Source organism: Carcharodon carcharias, chromosome 6 (genome assembly GCF_017639515.1).
Source record: "Carcharodon carcharias isolate sCarCar2 chromosome 6, sCarCar2.pri, whole genome shotgun sequence".
Taxonomy (NCBI): Eukaryota; Metazoa; Chordata; class Chondrichthyes; order Lamniformes; family Lamnidae; genus Carcharodon; species Carcharodon carcharias.
In genome coordinates this window covers 173,315,104-173,339,811 of record NC_054472.1, presented here as the reverse complement: position 1 = coordinate 173,339,811, position 24,708 = coordinate 173,315,104, and the positions used below count along the sequence as shown (strand labels likewise).

General features: G+C 45.0%; 1 protein-coding gene across 1 annotated transcript in view; it reads left to right on the top strand.

Annotated features, from left to right (window-relative positions):
* Positions 1-24,708, top strand: part of LOC121279061 (piezo-type mechanosensitive ion channel component 2-like) — a 1,076,252-nt gene that overhangs the window by 928,703 nt on the left and 122,841 nt on the right. Inside the window, exon 37 of the mRNA XM_041189919.1 lies at positions 17,415-17,614. Coding sequence (XP_041045853.1) covers positions 17,415-17,614 — 200 coding nt within the window. The remainder of the gene's footprint in view (positions 1-17,414; positions 17,615-24,708) is intronic.

Sequence of the window (24,708 nt, the reverse complement as noted above, 5' to 3'; positions counted from 1 at the left end):
AGACTTCATCTATTTGATGATAATAGGAGTGATTTTTAACTAACAAACAGATGCAAAGTCAATACAGCAGCACTCTGCTTACTTGTTCATGCTGATCTAAGGCCCATATCTGGGCCTATGTAGCATGCCAGCAGAGAGCTGTAGGCTTCAAGCTGGTGACCTGCTGTAGCTTGCTGGTTCTAGTTGGGTGGGATATCAGGAGGATCGCATCCTGAGTCAACTAGCCAGTAGTGAGGCAATCCAGAGGAGAAAGGTGGGGAAGAGAGGTCTTGAATGGGACAGTAACAGGACAAAATTATTTAAAGCTTTGCACTTTAGGTTAGGCCGCTCAATGACTTGTAGAATTACATTGGAAAATATTAGCTTACAAAGTGAAGAAGGCCTTTCAATTCTATTCATTTCATAATTCCATAATCACATCTTTCTATTACAGCTATTGCATTCTAGTTTTTTCTTATTTAATGCAGTATGCTCAAACCAATCTTTCTGGCAACCCATATCATCCTTTGTGACTATTAGCAGTTAGGAAAGTAATGCATTTTTGGACCCTTTTTCCTCCCAAGCAAGCAATCGCCCTATAAATAACTTTTATTTAATTTGGAAATCGCTAAATTTCTTCACGTTAACTGTCAAATTTACAAAAGCTTTTCTTTTTCATCTTTTGTAATTAGCAGCATCTATAAATCACAATAAAGTTAACAATTAGACAAAATAAGCAGGTTAATCCTAATTATATAGTATTTTTAAATGAAGAAGCCACAAAATTTGGTTTCGGCATGACTGGAGATGAATAAAGGTGGGCTAGTCCATGCCAATATCTGGCATGGCCAGCGCCAATTGCCATTTTGCAGAGCGATATTATAGGCACACAACCTGCCATTTTGGACCTTGCTTGCCCTATTAACGCCCACCGTTAAACATGTACTGCTGAATATGCTTTCAACTGCATGAGAGACACCCCTTCCAACCCCACCACCAGTGCTATTGAAAGGCTAGAGCATTCAACTTTCAGGTGAGGTACTTTTGACTTTCTTTTGCTGCTGCAGCATGAGTATGAGTACTAAGTTGTTGGAGGAGTTGTCAGAAGTTCTTTCAGTCAGAAGGCAACAGCACTGGGCTGTTGGCAGGAATGATGTGAATTTGAAAGGCCTCAGCATATAACTTACTCCTAGCTCCTTGGCTGCAGTTTGAAAGGGAGATGGAGCAAAAGCAGTGGAGAGGAGAAGCTGTTCACAGTGGGAGGAGGAGGAAAGCTCTTTACAGGAGGCCTAACAATCTAGAGCGTCCTCCTTCCTGCACCTCAGCCAAGAGGAGTGTCAGTTACATTGCACCAGAACTGTGCCACCTCCTCAAACCTGACCCTTAGCGGCAGAGTAGGACAAGGGTATCGATGCAAGTTGCCATCAAGGTTGCTATGGCCCTCAGTTTCTATGTCAGTGGATCCTTTCACGCTGGAGTCCAAGCTATCATCAACATCTCAGTTTTCTGCCCAGCATAGCACCTGTGATTAAAAACAGAAAATGCTGGAAATATTCAGTAGGTCAGGAAACATCTGTGGGAAAAGAAACATGATTTAACTGACATGATGGGCCAAATGGCCTTCTTCTGTGCTGTTACAGTTTGTGATTCTGTTTCAGGTCATTGATCTTTCATCAGAGCTAGAGGGAAACAAGTTAGAATGAACGAGGGGAGCAGATAAATTGAGGTGGCCAATGTCACACTGACAGTTCTCAATAAAAAGACAAGAGGGTAAGAGGCCAAACGTCGGGAGGGGTCCAGGTGAAGAGAGAATACTGAGCAGGGGAGGACTGCTGGCCAAAGAAGTGGGCATGGAAGTGAAACTCATTGAGGTAGGGGTGTAAAGAGATAAAGCTGAGTTCTTTGCTACGGGCAGATCATACATTGTCAGAGAGGAGGAGGTCAGCGAGTATCATAAATACATAGCAAGAATTGAGATTAGAAGAAGGAATGGTGCCAAAGGAAAATGAAGGGGAAGAAAGATCTGGAGGGGTGTTGTTGGAGCTTGTGATCCTTAAACCTGAAAGGAAGAAAAAAAGTTTTCTGCTAAGGCATTGAGTGAAACAAAGGATGAAATTAAACTGCAAACCAGGATGTGAGTCAATTCTGCTGAAGAGAGAGGCCAAGAGCATGCATATGACAGCACATTGTATTGATTGTGGATCTCAGGATGTGGCGAGAACAGCAGTTTGAGGAATGTTGGATATCTCCAAGATACATGTAATAATGGGTAATCCAAACATGAAGGGTAGAATTTCAGTTGGAGTCTGCGTGGAATAAGTTGGAGCCAGAGAAATTGCTGATTGAGGAAATGTGGCTGTGAGAGCAAGTCTTAGTGGAAACCTGATCAAACACATGAAGGGCAAGAGAAAACAATGAAGGAATTGGAGAGAAGAACAGAACTTCTTCAAGGTGGGCATTCATGGATCAGAGGTGGCAGTGAATTAAACACTAAAACAAGCAAAATACTCTGGATGCTGGAAATCTGAAATAAAAATAGAAAATGCTAGAAATACTCAGTAGGTCAGGCAGCAGCTGAGGAGGGGGAAACAGGGTTAACATTTCAGGTCAATGAATTTTCATGAGGCCCTGTGCACCTGGGGAGTGAACTTCATTGTCTTCTGTCTAAGCAGAGAGAGAAACAGGTGGAGTGAGTAGGTGGCTTTACCAGGATAGCAGGATTCCCAATGTTGCAGGTCACCATTGGCTGCAGGCATATGGTTCTGCGGGTGCTGCACCTCAGTGGGAAGATGTACCAAACTGCAAAGGGTGCTGCTCCCTAAATGTGTAGCTGGTGTACAGCACGTACAGACCACCATGTTACTGAACTTCTGCTATCCTGGCAGCAGTCACAATGCTTTCATCTTGTACCAGTCATCCTGTTCCAGCCACCTTCAAGCCATCATGTTGAACCAGAGGGTGGCTGCCCAGAGACAAGGGATATCCGCTACACACATGCTCTCATGAAGTTAGCACTTGCCTCCAGTCCTTCTGTTAGCACTTCAAGAGGACGAGGAAGAATGGAACTATCCAGGACATCATCACTTCAAATAGGCTATCCGTAAGCATCTCATCTGACTCTGGTTCCCCTATAAAATTCCCCGATCACTATTTGGTCCACACTTCCCCACCATCGATCCCTCTGTCACAGACCATCATTTGCCAAAATTCTGAAATAAAAGAAAACAAACAAGAACAATTCAATATCAGTTTCATCCAACAACACTTGTCAGAATACATACAATATTTAACTAATCACCCTGGTTTTCCTTAGTGCCTGTCTTGAGGGTTTCTTTGCCTGTTCAGGCGATCCTAGTGACGGTAGCATGGTTGGTGGAAGTCTGCTGACTTCCACTGGGGGAATATTGTAGTAGTCCTTGCATCTCTGAGGCTTGATGGTCAGACTTCAGACTTTACCCTGTCAGCATTGAAGGCAGCAGTCTGGGCTTGCTGGCTGACAGGCAACACCTGGGACACTGGTAGACTGGCAGTGGTGGGCGCACAGATGCAATCACCTTGAGAGAGGACAGAAGGTTTATGCACCACAGAGCCATTCCTACTTCCCCTTCTCCAGAGCGATGCCCCAACAATCCAAGTAACCCACTGGAGCACAGATTGTTGGACTGCTATGAGAATTGACAGCTCCTTTGACCACTGGTATTCACAGCCATGATGGCAGCCTGCATGGCGCCAATCTGGGCTTGCATGGCAACAAGCAGAGATCTCCTGACTTCAATCTGAGCTTCCAGTGCAACAATCAGATACTGGGGGCTTTTTCCTCTGCTGCAATGGAAGCTGATCATCAAGTGTTGCATCACGGCGGGGCCCCCCAAGGGACCTCCTGGAATAGGGCACTTTTTCCACGCTGAATGGGTTGGACTCCAAACACTCCCCTATATCAATTTGGAAGTGGTCTCCACCATGCTCCTTGATAGTAGCAGCAAACCTTTCGTGCGCTTGCAAATGCACCAAGTATTTTGATGTGCATGTCCATTAATCTTTTTCTGTGTGAACCCCAATGAAGTCCTCATCCGAATCCTTTGCAACAGAATTTGTCTGAGACTTCACCCTCCGGGGGAGCTGGTACACATGCTAGTCTTTTCCTCTGGCCGTGGGGCAACCCGCTTGTGTATGTTGACTCACCACATGCAGATCCAGCTTCTAAACCACCTTCTAAGTTACATGCAGAGCCAATGTCTGAGCTGGTGTCTACATCCACTAAGCTCACGGCTTTTCTGATCATGTCCTTAACTCCACTTTCCTGCCTGCCCTCCCAATCATGGGGCAGAATTTTCTGCCTGTTGGGGGGGTTGTGCGGGTGCATTTGGGGGCAGGCGGGTTCCCGCTCGGCACCCCTGGGGCGGGCCGCCATTTTACATGGGCAGGCCAATTAAGGCCTGTCCAGCGTGATGTCCGCCTTGAAGCACTGTGCCGTCCCTGTGCAGGTGGGGGGGTTTCCCTGAGCAGGTCTGTGCACTCTCTCGCGCATGTGCGAACGAGCCCATAGATCTCTCAAAGTGCTGCCTCAGGGAAATCACTTCAGCTTTAAAAACTGCTGAACTGAGAAAAAAAAATTATTGAAAAATCCCCTCATGTGACACTGTCACATGAGCTGGGACATGTCAATCACTTGAATGTTAAAACTTAATAAACATTTTTAAAACCCTCATGAAACCTCATTCCGTCCGTGGATAAGGTTTCATGTTTCTTCAGAAGCCCGCCTGGGCTCCTGGCCTGCTCACCAACCGTAAGGTTGGATGGGCAGCCCTGACAATGACCTCAATTAGGTAATTAACAGGCCTTAATAGACCTTCGACAATTTGGCGGGCACGTAGCCAATTCGGTTGCATGCCCACCGAACTGAAAATCTAAATGATGCGGGGTAATGTCGGGACACACGCCGACGTCACCCTGCATCAGCATGCGGGTCCCACCCCTGCACGCCGACCGGGAAATTCTGCCCATGGAGATGAGAAGGTAACAGAAACTTCCTGTGCTGCCTGCATCACTTCCATCAGGTGTGGGATAATTGCACATTGCAATCTCCATGCCTACTAACCAGCCTTGTCATATTTTTAGCCCAGGAAGAGTTATTTCCATCCCATAAGAGGAATTCTTGGGCTAGAAGTTTCATTGCTTCCTGAGCGACCCATGTGACATTCTGTGAGGGGAAAGGCTGATGCAGGAGCAGCAGTCGCAGTGCCTCTGGGTCTGCAGCATGACAAGGAAATGGAGTAGAGGCTGTGGAGAGGGAAAGGTGTGCATTCAGTGATGTTGACCTACCACAGGAGATCATTAGACTCCTTGTGGCACTGCTGCCAGGACCTGGGTGCAAACCCTGGGAGATCACCTCCCTGGCTACTGACTCCTACTCTTGTCTGAAGATGTCCTTGAGGGCTTTTTTGTCCTTTGTGGAACCATAGCATCTCTCCTTCTACCCACTCCCACTAGTAATGTCTCCAGTGCCGTATCTTTGCTTTACAATCCCATCTCCATAGCCTGGTGTTCAATTTGTCTTCATTTAAATTGTAGCAATGTTCTGTGTTGCTTCTCTTTAAATTGTACAGCCTGCCTTTAAAACGAGCTGGCTGCACTATATGGTTTGTGAACAACGCTGTTGGATTATCCTGGTGAGCACAAGTCAGCCAGCAGTGTGGGACCCGCTTGGCCATTCACATGAGATGGGTGCACCAAATTTGTGTGCTGCCCAGCTCAATCTGGGCAGGAATGTGAACATCGCAAATCACAAACCCCCACCTGAAAATTAGCATAAACTAATTTCTAATGTTGTGATCACAGCTGATGTTATTTGCTGAGCAAGCCAAATCCCAGAGGGAAACTTGTTCTACTGACCATAACCATTTCTTTGTACTTTGAAAACAAGGGAGAGAACTAGTAACCCCTGAAGTGTAGAATCCCAGTAACACTTTTAGGATTTTAAAATTAAAGGATTTATTAACATGGAGGAAAAAAAACTTAAGAACACAAGATTAAAGTTACACAGTTAAAATAGGTTTTACAAAACAACCCTGAAAAAACCCACTTGGTCAGAACACACAAGTAAACTACTTGGCAACTGCTCCCTTATAGACTTTTAACCATAAAAACCCAGTAATATTACCCAAGATGAAAACTGCTGTCACTTTAGTAAAGGTATACCACACAAATTCCCACTATCTTCCAGTCTGCTGTGAAAATCCAAGAAGGTATAGGGAAACCAACTTCTTTCTTAGACAAAGGGTGGTATCGTCCAGTCCCATTTGCAGTGAGCGTTATGGCGGGCATGTGCAGATAATATGGCGAGAAGGCCACAAATCGGTTTTACGCCGTCGTGAAACCAATTTGTGATTATCCACTCCACAGATCAATGGCAGGCCGCATTTCCCATCGCCAAATTTTAGGAACCTAATTTCAACACTTTAGAATCTCATTATCAACCTTGCTCGCCAGAATTATCCCCCCACACTTGATCATCTGGTCATGCCAACGTGTTTCACAACTGTACATAAACTTGGCGAGCTGCAATTTTCTCAGTAGTTCGAGGTTTTTTGCCTACCTTGCTTCGGACAGCACTCGTGGTCATCAGCACCAGGTGTCACAGGCAGCACCACATCAGAATATAAGGAATAGCAAAGGATGACTATAAGATTAATCAGGAGAGAAAAGAGTACAAGAGAAAGCTAGCCAGAAATACAAAATCAGATAGTAAGAGTTTCTATAAATACTTCAAAATAAACATGAGTTAACAAAGTGAGTGTCGGTCCCTTAGAAAGTGAATCTGGAGGGTTGATAGTCGGAAACAAGGAAATGGCAGATGAATTGACCAGGTATTTTGCATCAGTCTTCATTATAGAGGATACAAGTAACATCCTAGAAGCAGCTATAAATCAGGAAATGGAAGGGAGGGGGGAACTCAGGAAAATTACAAACACCAGAAAGGTGGTACTGAGTAAATTGTGGGAGCTGTGGGCTGACAAGTGCCTGGGTCTTGATGGACACCATCCTGGAGCCTTAAAAAAGTGGCTAGTGAGATAGTTGATGCATTGGTTTTAATTTTCCAAAACTCCCTTGATTCATGGAAGGTCCCATTAGATTGGAAGATAGCAAATGTAACTCCGTTATTCAAAAAGGGTGGGAGATGGAAAGCAGGAAACTATAGGCCAGTGAACTTAACATTTGTCATACGGAAAATGTTAGAAGCTATTATTAAAGAAGCTAAACCACTTGGATAAGTTTAGGTAATCAAGCAGATTCAACATGGTTTTGTGCAAGGGAAATCATGTTTAACCAATTTATTGGAGTTCTTTCAGGAAGTAACATGCTGTGGATAAAGGGGAGCAGTTCAGAGGTGGTTTGTCAGACTAATACCTGGAATGGGTTGGTTGTCTTCTGAGGAAAGGCTGGACAGGCTTGGATTGTACCCGCTGGAGTTTAGAAGAGTAAGAAGCGACTTGATTGAAACACATAAGAGCCTGAGAGGTCTTGACAGGGTAGATGTGGAGAGGATGCTTTCTCTTCTGGGACAGTCTAGAACTGGGGGCCACTGTTTAAAAATAAGGGGTTGGCTATTTAAAACAGAGATGAGGTGAAACTTTTTCTCTCAGAGGGTTGTGAGTCTTTGGAACTCTCTTCTTGAAAAGGTGGTGGAAACAGAGTCTTTTAGTATTTTTAAGGCAGAAGTGGATAGATTATTGGTAAGCAAGGGGGTGATGTAGGTGGGTTGCAGATTTGAGGTTACTTTCACATCAGCCGTGATGTTATTAAATGGCAGAGCAGGTTTGAGGGGCCTACTCCTGCTCTTTGTTCATATGTTTGTATCTGTTAACTCTCTCAGCTGAGTATTAGTCAGAGATTTCAAACACTCCACAGTCACATCTTCCACACCCAAAAAAAGTCTTAGCAACTGCCAGAGCCATTTTCCAGTCCAATCACTTTAAAATCCCTCAATACAAAACTCCTGGGTTCAGTATTCTCCTCGTACTCCTGTCCTCTAGATTGACAAATTCCAAGTCAATCAAGGAATTTTAAATCCCGCAAAGAGCCCTCAAATTTGTTATGACCACAGCCAATATGGGAAACTTGTCTTACTGAGCATAACTTTTTTTTTGTATTTTGAAAACGAGGGAGAGAACTGTGGATCCCAGAAGCATAGAATCCCAGTAACACTTTTAAGATTTTAAAATTAAGAGATTTATTAACAAGAAGGAAAGAACTTAAGTACACAAGATTAAAGTTACACTGTTAAAAACAGTTTTACAAAACATCCCCCAAAAACCCCACTTGGTCAGAACACTCAAGTAAACTTTTGGCAACAGCTCCTTTATAGATTTTTAACCATAAAAATCCAGTAATATTATCCAATGCACAAACTGCTGTCTCTTTAGTAAAAGTATACCACACGACTTCTCGTTCTCTTCCACTCTGCTGTGGAAATCCAAGAAAATTAAAGAGACAAACTGCTATCTGAGACAAATACTTTCTAGTTTGACCGGATGGCACTCTCAGATTTCGCACCTTTTCTCAGCACAGAGCTGGTCTCAGGACATTTTCCCCACACAGCCACATCTTTCCTTAAATATCGTTTTTCCCTTTCACCACAGATTCCATCTTATTCAAACACCTCTTTTAATTCAACTTTTCCCAATATAAAAACCTTTCTTGTTTTCCTATTGCCTACACTTTCTGGTCAAATAAAAGTTAATAACCTTCCCTTGTTTGCTCATGAAACCTTTGTAAGTTGTAAAAGTCCCTTGTCATTTCTAAACTCCCCTTTGAAATTCAACAGCTAAAAAGTCAATTCCCTACCTATCAGCTAATGCAAATTTTAAAACCAGCCTATTTACTCCCACATTCAACTTCACCATAGCCTCTTATTACAAATGCATGCAGACAAACTATGTTTACTGACCTCGCCCTGACTTGGACATGTCCTGAATTTGAAATAGTCATGGGGCTGAATTTTCTGTTTGGTGGGGGAGCAGAGCAGGCGCAGCAGGGCATGGACCTGCTCGCCGCCTGTGATCAGGTCCGTGCCTCCATTTTGTGCAGGAGGACCAATTAAGGCCCGCCAAGTATAATGCGTGACTCCCGAGCATAGTGGGAGTAGGCGGGCGGTGGCGGGAGTGCACTGTCCGCCAGGTTCAATTGCGACCCGGCAGCCTGTTTATATAAAGCGCTGGCAGCCTTTGCAAGGCTACTCACAGTGGCAAGTGGAAGGGCTCACCAGAGGGCTTCTGGTGAATAGGCCAGTCTGGAGGGTAGGCCAGCAGAGCAGGCCAGGTTGGAGGGTAGGTCAGTGGGACAGGCCAGGCCGGAGGGTAGGGCGGGGAGGGCCAGTGTGCCCCTCATTTTTCAGATGACTGTCTTACTGCCCTCCTCAAAGAGGTGGCAGCACAGCAGGAGGTGCTGGTTCCCCAGGATGGGAGGAGGAGGCCCCTCCCACATGATGAAGCGTGCCCGGGAGGAGGTGGCGGAGGTGGTGAGCTCCCGCGACATGGTGCGGTGCACCTGGATACAGTGTCGCAAGCCCTTCAATGACTTGTTGCACTCTGGCAGGGTGAGTACCATGTTGGCATTGGTCATTTAGCCCAGCAGGTCAGCTTACCACCTTGCTGCATGCCCCCCCACCAAAATGAGTGTAGTGACTGCATTGAATCATTGCCGGTATTTTTCCTTTGCTGGGTGGGCAAGCAGATACTGCCCATGCTGAGGTCAGACTGAGACGGTGATGAAGAGATGTGTTTTGCCCCCAGCATGTGTTACACTATGTCCCACATGACTGGGTTGGGGGCAATCTGGAGGAGCTGCACCTAGGCACTCTGTTTGAAATCCAGGACATGTCCAAGTCAGGGTGAAGACATGCTGGGAGGGGAGCTTCAAGGTGGCATGGCAATGAACCATCTGCTGCGCTCTACACTCCATGTGCTTGCGCTTCCTTGCTATGGAAGGATATGCCATGTGGTGCCTAATATGATGTAGGCAGCATGTATCCAAGGGGAGGGGGGGAGTGAGGAGGTGGGGAGCAGGCCTAGCATCTTTGTCTGGGTGTTCGGCAGCAGCAGGGTGAGGAGGCACTGGAGCCCTGCAATGTCCCACTCTGGTTGGGTTGGGCTGTATGCGAAGAGAGTCCATGTGCAATTTGCACTAATCAATGCTTGTCTCATTTTCAGGAGAAGAATACTCATAATGCGGCAGAGCATGTGAGGACTGGCAGAGGCCAGGCACATATCACCATTCTTAGCCGCTTCGAGCAGGAGGCCCTGGATCAGGAGAGGTGCCATGCGCCCAAGTCCACTGGTGTCGGTGAAGCTGGGATGCCATGGCCAGGTATTTATGCCCAACAGTGAGGTCAGCGTTGTTCTCCTGATAGCAATAGCAGTGCAGAATGTTAATTGATTTAATTTTGCAACATGGCTTGACCATTGGTTATGGAAGGATGAGTGCACAATGATCCAGAGGAGAGGGATGCACTTTGACACTGTCGCCACGTTAACTGATCCACTGTCCTTGTTCTTCCTTTCAGCATCAGCGGAGTAGGGCCAGGAGGAGGAGCAGCAGAGGCCATCTCTCACACCTGAGGGGTCTGAAGTCTCACCAGCATCACACCATTTCTGCGAGGCATGCACCAGCGCAGATACTAGTGCCTCGATGAGAATTTGAACATCGGCTAGCGTCCAAGGGCATTTCACAGTCACTGGTGGAGCTGGCAGAGACAGAAAGTGCCCATGGCGCCAGCAGTTGGAGGACTGCAGGGGACCAGGCACATGCTCAGTCGGTGCCTGCTGATGTGCCTCTGGAGTCGTCCGTGAAGCAGCAGATGCAGGAAATGCAGCTGGGTGTGCGGGAGCATCTGGGAAAAATACATGAGGCTGTGCTTGGCTTGGTCTCCATGGTGGAGGAGTCTACGCAGATGATCGCCAAAACAATGAGCCACATGCCCGAGTCCCATGCGTCCTCCATGGGCTTCCTGGGGATGTGCTCTGACGAGCAAGCTCTCACAGTGGCATTGATCTCAGCTGGTCAGTGCCAGTGTGGGAAATGGTTTGGGCATCAACTTTCCCAGCTCAGTACCCATCCATCCACAGTGAGCAGGGAGGCCCGAAGCAATCTCACGTTGGCGCAGCAGCTGCCTGGCATCTCTGTGGGCACTTCTCAGGGCACTTTGGATGAGGGTGGCGGCTCCTCCGCCCCTCTCCCAGTGACTGTAACATCCAGTGAGGCTGCAACAACTGGGGAGATGCCAGCTGTGGAATTGGCAGCTCCCTCCCAGGTGGGGCCAGCACTGGCTCCACAGGCCAGAGGATAACCGCCAAGGTCATCAAGACCAACAGGATAGCAGAGTCAGCAGGCTGTCTCAGATGCCATTCCAAGTGATGGGGCAGCACCAAGATGTAGCACCCAGAAACAAAAACATCTTAGGCACACCATGGGTTTCTCACTGGTGCATTTGTGCTGGCCCAAGATGAGGTCCTTCTGATTTGTTTTGAGTTGTAACACTATAATCTCTTTTGGAATAAGATGGTTTGCTTGACATACTAAATGCAGATATGTCACCATGGCTGAGACTGCCTCTTCAGCATGTGTATAGTTTCCATAACTGTAATGAGTGCTTTGTTGGACATTCAGCTCTATTAACAAGGCCCTTCGTGACTGTTCCTAACCTGGCAGATTTTGCACTTAGGTGTGGAGTATCAAGCCTACAGCCCAGGCTCTGAGGATGTAGGCATTATGGGAGCTGCCTGCGTCCCTTGCACAGACTTGTAAAATCAACACAAAAACAGAATTACCTGGAAAAACTCAGCAGGTCTGGCAGCATCGGCGGAGAAGAAAAGAGTTGACGTTTCGAGTCCTCATGACCCTTCGACAGAACTTGCGTCGGCCCTGACCTTCCCCTCTCCGATGCTGAACGTTCAGTGCTCAGCAAAGGACTTTTTGTATTATTCCACCCCTTCCTTGTAAAATCAACATCCTGTGATCACTCACTATCTGCTCATTTATGGAGTGGAAGCCCTTCCTGTTAACAAAGGCACCGGGCTCACCTGCTGGTGCCTTGATGGCCACATGTGTGCAGTCTGGACATGGGGGAGTGCAGACAGAGCCAAGCTTCTGGCACCACAAGCAGCCTGTACAGGAAGGGAGGAAGAGAGGAAGAGCAATAGTAATAAGGGATTCTATAGTCAGGGGAACAGATAGGCGCTACTGTGGCTGTCAATGTGACTCCAGAATGGTTTTTTGCCTCCCTGGTGCCAGGATCCGGGATGTCACTGAACGGCTGCAGGACATCCGAAGGGGGAGGGTGATAAGGCAGAGGTCATGGGACATGTTGGTACCAATGATATAGGTAGAAAGAGGGATGAGGTCTTGCATCAAGAATTCAGGGAGTTAGGCAGTAGACTAAAAAGCAAGACCTCTCTGGTTGTAATCTCTGGATTACTCCACATGCTAGCGAGCTCAGAAATAGGAGAATAGCGTAGATGAATACGTGGCTTAAGAGTTGGTGCAGGAGGGAGGGTTTTAGATTCCTGGATCACTGGAACTGTTTCTCCGGAAGGTGGGACCTGTACAAGCAGGACGGTCCACATCTGAACCAGAGCGGGACTAACCTCCCTGTGGGCGGGTTTGCTAGTGCTGTTGGGAGGAGTTTAAACTAATTTGGCAGTGGGAGGGCACACAGAATGTTAGCAGAATAAGGACACATCATAATACAGTAAAACAATCAAGTCCGAGGGAGTACAGCTGCATTAAATTTCAAAGGAGTAAGGCAAGGCTGGATGGCCTCTACTTTAATGCCAGGAGTATTACAGCTAAAACGGATGAGTTAAGGGTAAGGATTGACACGTGGAATTGTGATATAGTAGCCATCACTTAGTCTCTGGTGGAGAGGCAAGTGTGGCTCTGAGAAATCATTAACCAATTGGACTTAGTCTCTGGTGGAGAGGCAAGTGTGGCCCCGACAAATCATTAACCATTTGGACTTAGTCTCTGGCAGAGAGGCAAGTGTGGCTCTGAGAAATCATTAACCAATTGGACTTAGTCTCTGGCAGAGAGGCAAGTGTGGCTCTGAGAAATCATTAACCAATTGGACTTAGTCTCTGGCAGCAGCACAATACGAATGCCCCCGGCCGTCCCTCTTAATCATGGCCCCAGTTCCGAAAACCAACAAAATAGAACAGGGGTCCTATTCCATTATTCCTAGCTGGAATATTCAGGAGACCGGCTTGCTTTGAACACTCTAATTTTCTCAAAGTAAACGCTTTGGACCCCCAGGACGCTCAACTAAGAGCATCAAGGGAGCGCCGAGAGGCAGGGGCTGGGACAGCCGGTAGCTCACCTCGCGGTGGACCACCAGCTCGATCCCAAGATCCAACTACGAGCTTTTTAACTGCAGCAACTTTAATATATGCTATTGGAGCTGGGATTACCACACAGCCAAGGGAACGGGCTTGGCAGAATCAGCGGGGAAAGAAGACCCTGTTGAGCTTGACTCTAGTCTGGCACTGTGAAGAGACATGAGAGATGTAGAATAAGTGGGAGGCCTCGGCTGCCGGTGAAATACCACTACGCTTATCGTTTTTTCACTTAGCCGGTGAGGCCGGGAGGCGAGCCCCGAGGGGCTCTCGCGTCTGGTCAGAAGCGCCCAGGCGGCCGGGCGTGACCCGCTCCATGGACAGTGGCAGGTGGGGAGTTTGACTGTGGTGGTACACCTGTCACACCGTAACGCAGGTGTCCTAAAGCGAGATCAGGGAGGACAGAAAACTCCCGTAGAGCAGAAGGGTAAAAGCTCGCTTGATCTTGATTTTCAGTACGAATACAGACCATGAAAGCGGGGCCTCACGATCCTTCTGACCTTTTGGGTTTTAAGCAGGAGGTGTCAGAAAAGTTACCACAGGGATAACTGGCTTGTGGTTGAGGGAGGGGCAGGATTGGCAGCTCAACATTCCGGGATGTAGAATCTTCAGACGAGACAGGGGAGGGGATAAAAAAGGAGGCAGCAGTGCATTATTAGTTAAGGAGTCAGTTACTGCAGTAAGGAGGGATGATATCTTGGAGGGGGCATTGAATGAAGCTTTGTGGGTAGAGCTTAGGCATAAAAAAGGGGCAGCCACATTGTTAGGTGTTTATTATAGACCCCCTGATAGTCAGCGGGAAATTGAGGAGCAAATATGTGCACAATTTGCGGAGGTGTGTAAAAACAATAACAATGGGGTAATTATATTAGGTGATTTCAACTTTCCCAACATTAATTGGGATAGACATAGTGTTAAGGGCTTGGATGGAGTGGAATTCTTGAAATGTGTACAGGAGAACTTTTTAGGTCAATATGTAGAGGGTCCAACAAGGGACCGTGCATTGCTGGACCTAATTCTGGGGAATGAAGCCGGACAGGTAGCTGAGGTGGTGGTGGGAGAGCATTTTAGTGATAGTGACCACAACATGGTACAGTTTAAGTTTGTTATGGACAAAGAAATAGATAAGTTGCAAAAAAATGTTTTGGATTGGGGGAAGAGTAGATTTTAGTAAAATAAGGCAGAATCTGGCCAAGGTAGACTGGGAACAGCTAGTTGTGGGGAAATCTACAGAGGAACAATGGGGGGTGTTCAAAAAGGAACTAGGGAGGGTACAGGCTCAACATGTTCCCTCTCGGGTAATAGGAAGGAGTAACAAGCCCAGAGAACCATGGATGACCAGAAATATTTAGTTTACGATGAGAAGGAAAAGAGGCTTTTAGCAGATACAAGGGAAGCAAATAAGTGGAGGCATTAGTGGAGTACAGAAAGTGCAGGTTGGAGCTTAAGAAAGCAATTAGGAGTGCAAAGCGGGGATATGAGAAAGCTCTGGATGGTAAAAGTAGGGAAAATCCCAAGATATTCTTTAAGTATATCAATGGGAAGAGGATAACCAGGGAAGGAGTAGGGCTCATAAGGGACCAAGGGGGCAATCTATGGGTGGAGCCAGATGACATTGCTAAAGTGTTGAATGAATACTTCACATCCATCTTCACCCAAGAGAATGAGGATGAAGGTATTGAACTCGAAGAGAGAGACTGCAAAGTTCTTAAGCAAATTGATATAGGGAGTGACAAAGTATTGGAGGTGTCGGCAGGCTTAAAAGTGGACAAAGCTCCAGGTCCGGATGATTTGTGTCCCAGTCTGCTGAGGGGGGCAAGGGACGAGATCGCTGGGGCTCTGACCCAAATTTTTAATTCCTCTCTGGCCACGAGGGACATGCCAGAGGACTGGAGAACAGCTAATTTGGTTCCCATATTTAAGAAGGGTCGTAGAGATAAGCCAGAAAACTACAAGCCAGTGAGTCTCATGTCAGCGGTAGGGAAACTATTGGAGAAAATTCTGCAGGAGAGAATCTATCTCCACTTGGAGAGGCAAGGTTTGATCAGGGATAGTCAACATGGCTTTGTCAAAGGGAGGTCATGCCTAACAAATTTGATTGAATTTTTTGAGGAGGTGACCAGGTGTGTAGACGAGGGTAATGCAGTTGATGTATCTTATATGGATTTCAGCAAAGCCATTGAGAAGGCCCCACATGGGAGACTTATAAATAAGGCAAATGCACATGGGATACAGGGTAACTTGATAAGGTGAATTCAACATTGGCTTAGTTGTAGGAGGCAGAGGGTGATGACAGAAGGATGGTTTAGTGACTGGAAGCCAGTGTCCAGTGGCGTACCGCAGGGATCTGTGCTGGGTCCCCTATTATTTGTCATTTATATAAACAACATAGATGACTATGTGAGGAGTAGGATTAGTAAGTTTGTGGATGACACAACCACCCTCCCAGGCAGCGCATTCCAGACTGTTACCACCCTCTGGGTAAAAAAGTTTTTCTTCACATCCCCCTTAAACCCCCTGCCCCTCACCTTGAACTTATGCCCCCTTGTGACTGACCCAGAGGGTAGTGACAGTCTGGAATACACTGCCTGGGAGGGTGGTGGGGGCGGGTTGCCTCACATCCTTTAAAAAGTACCTGGATGAGCACTTGGCACATCATAACATTCAAGGCTATGGGCTGGTAAATGGGATTAGGTAGGTAGGTCAGGTGTTTCTCACATGTTGGTGCAGACCTCTTCTGCACTGTGTGATTCTGTGATTCTGATTCTGGGGGAAGCCAGCAATTGCTGCGAAGCCTCTGGCTCACTGCGTCTAGCTTGCCTGGTCCCTACGGTAGTGGATGAAGGTCAATGCACGCCTGAACAGAGCATCTGTAACCTGCTTAACACAAGTGTGGACAGCTGATTGGGAGACACCGCAAAGATCACCCACCGACCCCGGAAAGGAGCCAGAGGCATAGATGTTGAGGGCAGCTGTGACCTTCAGAGCCACTGGCCACGTACACAGTTAGCGGAGATCTCAGGCCCTATCATCTGACAGATATAGTTGACCGTCTCCCTTGAAAGAGCCTCCTTCGGCACTGCATCTCAGACATATTGAGGTAGCCCCCTTTATACCCTGACAGCAGGATGTGGCATCTTTTGTAGCCCGTTCCGCCTTAGATTATCTCTTAGACCTGCTTCCCTTGTGCCCGTGCCTGTCCTCCCAAAGTGACTCCCCTGGAGTCTGAATATGCACTCCTGGCCTCCTCCCCCTTCCAGCCCTCCCTCCTCAGAGGAGCTGCCTCCGGTGGAAAGTTCAGCTCCCATTCCAGAAACCTGCAGGCCCAGAAAGGATTAATCACTGCAGAGTGCTGACCTGAAGGATAAGAGTCCAGAAAAAGCAGCTGGTATGCGTTTTGAAGTACTGCAGGTTACACAGTCAAGCTTCAAAAACTTTCAAAGATAAATACTTGACTATGCACACTCGTGACCCCAGTGAGCCCTCTTATCCTGCCCATAGATGAGTTCAATACAAATGTGTCCTACCCGCCTGCCCATTGCGCCCATGCGCCGACCTGAAGATAGCATGGGCGCCGAAAAATCAGCATCAATTGGTGAGTCAAGGGCCTTAAGTGGCCCATTAATTAAAGGCGGGCATGCGTCAGACATCATCGCGCGCCCGTCCAGCGAAATATCGCGATGGCGTGTGGTGACGTCAGAACTCTCACCTGACATCACCGCGTGTCATTTTAAGCGTGGACGTGCAGGGCCCGCCCGTGCACACCAACGGGAAAATTTTGTCCATGGACACACACAAACACACACACACCCTTCTTCATAGAATGCCACCATATTCCCAAAAATATTTTAAAAAATAACATCCACCTTCACAATAGTCCCTTGTTTTTATTCACAGAAATCTGCCTCATATAGAGATTCAGAAAAAGCGATGCATACAGATAATGCATTTTTAACCAAAATGTGCTTTCCTTTAACTTGTTCAATACAAATTGGTCCTGCATAGTTGATTGATTATCTGTTCATCAACTTTTGTGTTGCTCTACTATAGGGAAATGTTCCATGCCGTGACAGTATCCATAATTACTACAAGCACCAGATGAAAATGCACAGTTCACGAGAGTCAGGTCTGGATAGAAATGATGATGGTACCAGATGTGCTGCTTTAATTATCCACGAAGGAAACCGAGAAGTTGGTGCTGAGAGAATGGATAGCACGGATTCTATAGCTTCTCGTGATAGTCTGTCCAGGTAATTGCTTCAGAACTGTTTGTTCTTAACATTTTATTGTTTGTTTCCTATCAGAAATTATTTGAATCAATTCAATTCAGTCTGAACGGACATGAATTTAGGGGTTGTTCATTAAAATCAAAGCCAGGATATACCTAGAGCAGACATACTGTTCCACAATGTTTAAAATCCTATGGTGTGTTATAAGAAATGTTTGCAGATTTCAAACTGGCCTGATTGTCCTTAATAGAGTTTGACTGTTCAAATGTTCATCTGATCGGAATGTTGTATTTTAAACACTTTTTAAATCAGTTGGTGCACAATTGTTCCACAAACTTATTAAACTTGCTATATTGTCTGACAATGGCAGAAAGTTATCAAAATTGTGCCAATATAACTCATAAGTGTAAGATACACAACTTGGAACAGTTTTTTAAAAAAAAATCTGTATTCATTATAAAGGATCTTGCTTAACTCAATGCACATAATCTTCAGGCTATTGTTTTTGTTAAATATATGTATTGCCTGGGCGTGGGTCACAGGGATGAATGCTTGCACCTGAACGGCAAGGCCCGAGATGCACCCTCAAGCCTCATTATCATTCAGCCAGTAGGTTATGGACACTAATAGGCAGCACACTGTCATAGATGAATAGAAGGCTGGGCTGCTCCAATTTCAGTAGTAGTGCTCTGGTAAGTAAGTGAAAGGTATCGGGAAAGGAAGTGTTTTAGTGGGGAAGAGAATGATCAATTAGAGATGTAGTGGTGTTCTGGTATTCCTGAGTGCTGGCGTCTCAGGTGTGGCTACATCAGGCCAAACAAATCTTGTAGTGAGAGCCTCAAACAGACTTGAGGTCTGATATAAATAAGCTCACATCTATTTCAGATATGTGCATAACATACAACCATAAGTGGCATTACATGAGGAAGCAATTCGTATAAACAATTTCTGATCCTGAACCAAAGAGCTGGGACCAAATTATGGAGTCTCATTCCATTAACAACAACAAAGCATAGGAACTAGAATTTATACTTAGCACTTTAGACTAACTATTTGTCCTACTTCACAAGAACAAAGCAAACCAAATCTATCTGGGATCTTGTTCTGGAAAATATGACTAACATTAATTCATTGAACCAATGTAAATTTATGATCATGACACTCTACATTTTAATTGATAAGTTGGTATTTTCTAGTTGAATTAGAATTGCTGCTCTACTAATTTATCTTTGTTCACAATCAAATTCATAACCTACAGATGTGGCACTGCTGTACACTGACTGTTTGATCCTTTACCAATATGGTGGGAGACACACTCTTGCTTGTAATAACTTCTTGCTCTCCATTTAGGAGACTTATGAACATATATAATGCCTGAAAAATGCTTGCTGTTGATCTAAATATCACTGCCTATAGGTCAATGATGAGTCACCTTCTTGAACCACTGCAGTCCTTGTTGTTTGATTCCACCCAGATTCCTGTTAAGGAGGTTTTCTAGAACTTTGACCCAGTGACAGCGAAGGAACAGTGATTATTCCCTAGTATTATGACCAGAGCCAATATTATTTGCTGAGCAAGCCAGATCCCAGAGGGAAGCCTGTCTTACTGATCATAACCTCTTTTTTTGTATTTTGAAAATGAGGAGGGAAAGCTACTGATCCCAGAAGCATAGAACTCCAGTGCCACTCTTGAGATTTTAAAATGTGAAAATATTTATTAGCAGGAAGAAAACAATCTTAAACACTTAAGATTAAAGTTACACAACTGAAACAGTCTTACGGAACGTCCCCCCAAAAAACCCACTTGGTCAGAACACACAAGTAAAGTACTTGGAAACAACCCCATTATGGATTTTTAACTATAAATTTCCAGTAACATTACAGTAAAGCAAAATTGTTGTTACTTTAGGAAAGATATACCACACAACTCCTCTGACACTTCTGCTCTGCTGTGGAAAGTCAAGTTCAGAAAACGAACTACTTTCTGAAACAAAAACTTTTCTGGTTTGACTGGATGACTGTTTCAGATTTCACACCTTCTGTCAGCACAGATCTGGTCTCAGGCCAGCTTCCCCACACAGCCATCACAACTCAGCTCAACGTCTTTCCTTCAATATCCTTTTCCCCTTTCATCTCAAATTCCATTGCCATCAGCACCTTTTTGAACTCAATTTTTCCGAAATATAAAAATCTTTCAGATTTTCCTATTGCCTCCCCTTTCTGATCAAATAAAATTTAATAACCTTCTCTTGGTTACTTATGAAACCTTTGTAAGTTGTAAAAGTCCCTTAAACTCCCCTTTGAAATTCAACAGCTGAAGAGCCAAGTCCCTATCTATCTCCTCATGCAATTTTTTAAAACCCAACTTATTTACTTATAAATCCAACTTCATCATAGCCCCTCATTACAAATGCAAGCATCTAGAACCTTTACCCTTTTATCTCTCAACTCTCAAAGACAAGCTGCCTCTATTAACCTTACCCCAGTTTAATTAATCACACACACACACACACACACACACACACACACACACACACACACACACACACACACACACACACACACACACACACACTCACATTCTTTACAGAATACCACCATATTCCCAAAATATTTTTTTAAAAATCCACCTTCATGCAAGTCAGAATGATAACGCCACTATGGTAGTGGAGGAAGTGACTATTTAATGTGGTGAATGGGGGCTGATCAGGTGGGCTGTTTTGGCTTGGATGGTGTCGAACTTCTTGAATGATGTTGAAGCTGAACTCATTCAGGCAAATGGAAGGTGTTCCATCATAGTCATGGCTTTTATATTGTAGATGGTGGACAGACTTTGAGAGTCAGTAGATGACTTACATGCCAAAGATTTCCCAGCCTCTGACCTGCTTAAGATACTACCCTGAGGATCTCCTGCAGCAAAGTCCTGGGCTGTAATGATTTGCCTCCAACAGCCACAACTATCTTCCACTGTGCTAGATATTGGAGAGTTTTCCCCCTGATTTCCCCTCACTTCAATGGTGCTAGGGCTCATTCATCCCACACTCAGTCAAAAGCTGCCTTATTGCAACCTCACCTCTTGAATTCAGCTCTTTTGATAATATTTGGACCAAGGTTGTAATAAGGTATGAGGTATGGTGCCGAGTTCCCCTAGAGGAACCCAAACTGAGTATCAATGAGCAGATTATTCTTGAGTAAGTGGTGCTTGTTAGCACTGTCAAGGACACCTTGCATCACTCTTTTGATGAATAAGATTAAACTGATGGGGCAGTAATTGGCTTGATTGAATTTGCCCTGCTTTTTGTGATCTTTCAAGACCTTGACCTTGTGCAGCAATTCATTTGGATTATGATTGATCCCTGTTTAACTCCATCTACCCAACTTGATTCCATTATCCTTAATACCCTTTGTCGTCATCTAAATGCCATGCCGAATGGCGTAGGTGACCAAGGTCTTCCAACTTTCCGATCATTGTTGGATTCTGGTTAAGCCAGGTTTTAATGTTGCCTAGTTGCTTCCATCACTGCAATGACAGAATCTTTTAGTTATTCAAGATCCAGTCTCCTTGGCTGCTTTTACTTTATTTGGAACTTACAGCTTGGCATTCATCGTGGCAACCACCAGTAGGTGATATTTCCATACCCAGTGAAGTGTTGACACAAGTGGTGCCAACATCATTCACACTGTTGTCTTGATAAGAAATGTTTGATAAGAAATTTCACTAGGGACTTGTAACCCTGAGCATGGAACATTTTCAGGTATGACCAGCTGGACCGGGGGACTCGCTAAAAGGCAGTGTTGATCACACCCTGGGGGTCATTCAGATGCCTCTCCTACCCATTAATACTCCTACCTAACAAAAATCTATGGGCAGAATTTTGCCCTTGATGGGCGGGAAGGCCCAATCACCGCCACCGAAGCGGGCCCTGCTGCCATTTTGAGTGGGCGGGCCAATTAAGGTCCGCCCAGCAGGCTGCCCGACGAGAAGCGCTATGCACTTCCTGTGCAGGGGGGCGGAAAAATTCTGGCCTATGAATTTCAATATTGAAATTTTTAATTAACCCCCAGCTTCCATAGGTTTTTGGGGAAGAGAGTTCCAGATTTCTACCTGTTGTATGACAAAGTGCTTCCTGACACCATCCTTAACCCTCCTAGCTCTAATTTTAAGAGTATGGCTTCCTTGTCCTTGACTCCCTCATCAGAGGAAATAGTTTCCCTCTATCCTAACAACTCCATTAATCGTCATGAACAATTCAGATCACATCTTCATTTTCAGTATCAAGGGAGTACAAGAACTGAACACACAATGCTCTAAAATAGGGTCTAACCATAGCTTTGTATAATTGGTCAGAGTATTCTGTGTTCCGTTCTGGGAACTGCAGCTCGGGAGGGATATATTGGCCTTGGAGGGGGTATAACACCAATGCACCAGCAAAGTACCAGTTTAAAAGGGTTAAATTATAAGAACAGGTTGTGTACAAGTGAAAAAAGCTTGTACTCCCTTGATACAGAAAATGAAGATGTGATCTAACCTTATGCAGTAATTCAGCACATGGGTTCAAGGCAGGCGATACAGGCTATTTGGTGAAGCAGATGCATGAGGGTTTAAGACACACCCAGACAGAACAAACCATGCATGTCGTAGCAAGTGAAAAACAGGAATAGGTCCTCCAGAAAAATGGAGAACATACAAAACTACTTTCAAGCCAGAAGTCATAACATTTGCTGACTTGTCAAATAACTGTGCAATATCAAGGAAATTTGGTGTTAGTGAAAAACTAGTATGAGAATGAAAGAAGAAGGAATCAGCTCTCAAGAATTTGGCTGCTAAATAGGCCATCAGAACCAGCCACTGGCCTGATCTTGAGAAGCATGTATTGCATGGGTCCTCAAAAATTGTCGAATGGTTACATCATCAGTAGAAATGCATTACATATATATGCACTTAACTGGGCCAAACCAAACCCTGAGTTCAACAAAGATTTCAGACCAACACCTGTCTGGTATAGCTGCATTATGGAACAGAACAGACTAGTGTTGCGACAGAAGACCAAGGTTTATCAGAGACTACCAAAAGACCTCAATACCAAAATGGCCAGTTTCCAGTCATTCATCATAGGACAATGACAGAAACAAGAATACCATTAAATTACATCGGCATCATGGATGAAACCTCCATGAATTTCAGTATGCTCTGCAGCCAAACTGTGGAGTGTAAATGTTCATAAACAGTTCTAGTGAAATAACAGGACATGAGAAGACAAGATTAATGGTGAATGTTAGTAGACATTATAATTATAAGCCCACTGACTCACAGCTACCTTGACTACACCTTCTCACACCCTTCCTCCTGTAAGGACTCCATTCCATTCTTCCAGTTTCTCTATCTCCATCACATCTGATGATGAAACCTTCCACAACAGCATATCTGATATGTCTTCCTTTTCCCTCAACTATATCCAACCCACTTCCTGCACTTATGCTCTCACCTCTTCTCCTCCCTCCAGAACTGCTCACTTTCCACCACACCAGCCTCCATATTCAAAAGATCATCCCCCTTCATTTCCACCACATCCAGAAAAATGCCACTGCCAAAAAATCTTCTGTTCCCATCCCCTGTCAGCATTCCAAAGGAACCATTCCCTCTGTGACATCCTGATCTACTCCTCAATCCCACCTCCAAAGCCTCTTCCCTTCCCACAGCATCTTCCCATGCAATAGCAGGAGGTGTAACACCTGTCTTTTTATCTCCTCTCCCCCTAATGTCCAAACTCCAAACACTCCTTCCAAGTGAAGCAGTGATTTACTTGTACTTATTTAAAGTTAATTTACTGTATTCACTGCTCACAATTGGGTCTCCTCTACTTTGGGGGGACCAAACACAGATTGGGTGACCACTTTGCAAAATACGTCCCCCAATTCTGAAAGCATGACCCCAAGCTTCTGTTTGCTCACCATTTTAATTCACCACCTTGTTCTCACATCCATATATCTGTCCTCAGCGTGGTACAGTATACCAGTGAAGGCCAATGCAAGCTTAAGGAACAGAACCTCATCTTCTGATTAGGCACTTAAAAGCCTTCTAAACTCAACATTGAGTTCAACAATATCCGACCATCAACTCTACCCCCCAATTTTGATTCTGTGTTTTTTTTTGCTGTGTGCCATTTGAGTCTTGTTTTTCATGAATTTGTTTTTGGTCAAAACTGTTCACTATTCTGCTATTCACAATCACTCTAGACAAATACTTTCTTTCTTTATTACAACCATTGCCATGTTCTTTGCCTTTTGATCCATGACATCTTTGCCCCAGATCTTCGCTTTTGTTCTTCCCCCCAGCCCTTTCAACAGCGTAAAACCCATCATATTTCTACCTTTTTTCAATTCTGAAGACTCAAAATGTTAACTCTATTTCTCTCTCCACAAATGCTGCCAGACTGTTAAGTATTTCCAGTACTTTGAATATTTTTAAAAATATAAACATAGTTTTGGCTCTAGTTTAACATTAACTAAAAATTAAGATACAAAGCAAATATTTGAGGTAGATACTCAATATCACTTATCCTCCCCTACAGTCCTTACAGTGAGAATATATATTTCCTACACTTATTTAGGTTATAATGAGGATGGAGCTTGTTTTGACTCTAAATATGGAATTATCCTTTGCTAGCTTAAACATTCAAAGCTGAGCTGATTCACAATTTCAAATGACAATTGGTTTTGCTGCATGGATGATTTCGGGAGTCCTTGCACCCGTTCAAGGCAGGATCAGACTTGAGAGCAAAACTTTGTTGTGAATCGACTTTATTGAGACAAAGTCAGGGCATGTTTATTAAGTTCTCAAATAAACTATGTCAACAAACTTAGGCGATGATTTACAGTTTAATGTGGAATATACTCCCGTGTCAAGATCAGGATGGCAGAGCACACAAATGATTTCTGCCACAGCTTTAGTCTTTTGGTCTTTGAGTCTTTCTCCATCTCTCTTTCTCTCTCCCTCCCTTATCTCTTGTCTTGTTTTCTTCTTAGCTCTGGATGGTCTTTCTCTCCACTATTAAGAAGGCAAACTCAAGGCATCCATTATTTTGCCTGTTATCCAATTAACCCCTCCGTCAGTCA